The following is a 3,451-nucleotide window of genomic DNA, read 5'->3' as shown; positions in this document are numbered from 1 at the left end:
GACTGCAGTGCGAGTGAGTAATATAATCTGCACGCGGCGCTAGCTCCAGTAGCCCATCGTGGCTGCACAGGGCCAAGTGGGTCGGAGAGAAAACCCGGCCGGGATCAATACGATCCAAGGTAGAGCTCCGGCGCGGCTCAAAGCGAGATCCGACCGGATCCGAAGGCGTGGACCTAGATCAGCCCCCCAGACCCGTACGTGGCCGCCGCACAGGCACAGCACAGGTCGCACGCAGGCCTAACCTGCCAACCCAAGCCATGCATGCTCGGTGGCTCGGTGCACTGCGGCGACAGTGGCCGGTGATCACCAGCACCAGCACCAGCACGTACCTGCCTCCACTACCTACCTACAGTGATCTTTTGAGCTCCCCCATGCCGGGGTCAAACGAGCGCGCCGGCGCCGCACGCGTCGTATCAGATCAGTGCGTGGTGGAGGCCCAGTCAAAACACACGCTGTTCGGCCCCTTCCAATGCTCCATCTTATACAGGTGCTAAATCTTACATGTAGACAAAAAATCTAACATGGCAAGTTATTTAAGAGGAAAGAGATGAATGTGATGATCCAAGAAGAAACAATGCTAAGCGCGTGAATCTAAACAAAACATTTAAATGAAGGAAGCCCAACCAATACATGAAGAGCTTTACTCCCTCCTTACCAGTTTATAAGACTAGCCACAGTGGGAGTAACTTCAGCAGTAACATCAAGTCCAACTCAGCAAATTTGCTTATGTGGCAATGAGTTAATGAAGAGAGAGATAATTGTAGTAACTTAGCTAGTTACTATAACATCACATATCCCAATGCAATATGAGTCTATAACCTAATAAATAAATCTTTACATGTTACCACACTTAAGTTACTACCCACCATAAAGATAATAACATTGTCTAGAAATATGTGTATGTTATTAGTGTATGTTACTATCCATTATGGCTAGTCTAAGGCTCATTTCAAAATTGCCAGATTTTCATAATGTAAGACTTAATTCGTGGTCCGCTCGGTTGAAGCGCTGCGGTCGTTTCGATCCCTACGCACGCAATTAATTCGCTGGCTGCTGTTCTCGTACGAAGAGAAATGGCCGTTACTCCTTTCCTCTCCCTCGCTGCATGCCTGCATGCATGCACCACACACTTCTTTAAAATGACTCGAAGCACTCGTGTTCTTCCACCCACCCTCCTCTACTCTTTTCATCCACATACGAAACGAGAGCAGCGAAGCTATGTCAGATTGGATTCCGGACCTCGAGAAGGAGCTCCAACCATTGGTGATGGGCACGGAGAACTCCGGCGGCGCCGTAGCCATGGGTGCTGCTGACGCAGCTGTCAACGGCGTCGGCGCTGCGGTGGGCGCGGCCCGTGCCACCACGGACGAGATCCTCGTCGCCGAAACTTCTCTTTCAGACGTGGGTGCAGGGTTGAAACGGACATGCGCATAGCCTTCGAAAGGGATTCAAGTGTTGCCCTTTCTTGCGGTGGTATTTGTTCCATGGCGACGGTGTCAATCTCAATCCGTTTGCGGCCACATCGCTTCTTCTTCTTGTTGATCACAGCGTTTACACCTCCACCAAGCATGCCATCCTTCCATATCCGCACTACACTCCTCCGTGACATATTGCATTGAAGTGCCACGGCCTTGCTCACTCCATGCTTCAACCGACCTAGTCGACCATTTTTCTGTAACAGCACATTATAAACATGTCGCTTGTCCTTGTTGGTGTACTGAGATCTGGTTCGAATGTTCGCCAAATGATCTGCATGTTGGCGAAACCTTAAATTACATGAACAATACTAACGAGAATGTAAATAATATTGTAGCCGAGAGTAATGTATACACACAATCTGAATGAAAAACAAAACGTTGTTCGTACTTAGGTCCACCGTTCGAGCTTGGGTGTTGTCGCTGTCCGAGTCGCTCTCGCTCTCGCTGTCGCTGTCCGAGTCCTCGTCCATGCTAGCGTCGCCGGCAGCATCACCTTCTCAATACCAGGGGCCTAGTATGCGGCGGCCACGTCCGGCTCCATGCCCGACGCTAGGCCCGGTGCCATGTCTGACACCAATGACCACGGCCTCTTGGACGTTGCCCAGCCCACGCCCACCTCTGGCTCCACGGCCACGTCCTGCTGCACGACCGGCGCCACGGCCCGCAACCTCGTCCATGTCGCTATGTCCACGGCCACGACCGGCTGCACGGCCGACGCCACGACCGGCTCCGCGACCGACGCCACGGCCGGCAGCCTGGTCGACGCCGCGACCGACGCCACGACCGGCGCCGCGCCCAACGCCACGGCCAGCACTACCTCCCGCGCCACGCCCAACGCCAAGGCCATGCCCAGCACCATAGCCAACGTCGCCCCCCACAGCCGTGTTATCATTGCCTTGTCCGCGGCCATGTACGGCAGCGTCGTAGCACTCTCCACGGCCACCTCCACCGCCTAGGCTGTGCCCGCGCCCTGTGAGGCCGAGCGCCGGACCTCGTGCTTGCCCGGTTAGGCCCGCACCAGCGGACCACCCGGCGGTCATACCGCGGCCTGACAGGCCTAGCCGGCTGGGAACACGGCCTGCAGTGGCGCTACTGACTCCGTCGTCAGCCACGCCGGCGTGCCGAACTGCAGTTTGACGGAATCCCGCTAGAACGGCCCCGGCGAGCCCGTGAACTCCATGGCCACGCCCGGCATCACCATAACCAACACCTATGCCAGCTTCCAACCTCTCATTCCCCTCTGGTGGTGGCTCGTTTAGGTCAATGAGGACCATGGTTCCGGAAAGAAGATGGAGATGTGGGAGAAGAATGGTGTGGCTAAACTTGCTTGCTGCCCACCACTTTATACTGCAGTGCATGTACGATTTGCTATGGCGGGAGAGGCAGTGTTCGAGTTCGCGGCGCCAAGGCTGAAAAACCAAAAATTGAGCTAATGGCACCAGAGGATTTTGGCGGTGCTTTTTTCATTTGTTGTTTGGCGCCGTGCATGCAAACCATGAAAACGAAACTGGCCTATGCATGCGCCATGCAGATGAGAGAGAGAGAGGTGGGAGAGACCACGCGCCAGCACGGGCCGGTTTAGTTTTGAGGTCAGGCGGGAGAGAGCGCGCGCATGCAGATAAGTTCAGAGCGGAGGCGGGAGAGAGCGCGCGCAAGCAGCCGTTAGCGCGCAGCATAGACCACACGGGCGCTGGAGTTATTGCGTCGGGAGTCGAACGGCTGAGAATTAATACTACGACGCGCACAGTTTTCACGAAGAAAAAGCAGAAGGCTTATTGGGCACTTTCTAAACCAGCTCAATTCATCTCAGCCAATAAACATTTCCGGTGAGATTTCAGATATGAGCCTTATAAACCGGTAAGGAGGGAGTAGTTGCTAAAACATTAAATAAAGTAAGCTTAGCTACTACCTCCGTTTCAGTTTACAAGTTCTACGCGTATACCTAGATTACCAATTTTATCACCTTAATATAA

At 54.0% G+C, this 3,451-nt stretch overlaps 1 protein-coding gene across 2 annotated transcripts; it reads right to left on the bottom strand.

Moving 5' to 3' along the window:
• Positions 1-590: 590 nt before the first annotated feature.
• Positions 591-2,774, bottom strand: LOC123151683 (uncharacterized). 2 transcript variants are annotated; one of them, XM_044571351.1, is made up of 2 exons: positions 1,867-2,774; positions 591-1,749 (listed from the first exon to the last, which is right to left on the bottom strand). In XM_044571351.1, exons 1-2 carry the CDS (start codon positions 1,946-1,948, stop codon positions 1,322-1,324), a joined length of 510 nt encoding a protein of 169 aa, XP_044427286.1. In that variant the 5' UTR covers positions 1,949-2,774; the 3' UTR covers positions 591-1,321. Both variants share the same exon structure in this region, with proteins under 2 accessions (XP_044427286.1, XP_044427287.1).
• Between the last annotated feature and the right edge of the window lie 677 nt (positions 2,775-3,451).

This window comes from Triticum aestivum, chromosome 7A (genome assembly GCF_018294505.1).
Source record: "Triticum aestivum cultivar Chinese Spring chromosome 7A, IWGSC CS RefSeq v2.1, whole genome shotgun sequence".
Lineage (NCBI taxonomy): Eukaryota > Viridiplantae > Streptophyta > Magnoliopsida > Poales > Poaceae > Triticum > Triticum aestivum.
This window is presented reverse-complemented; position numbering and strand designations above follow the sequence as displayed.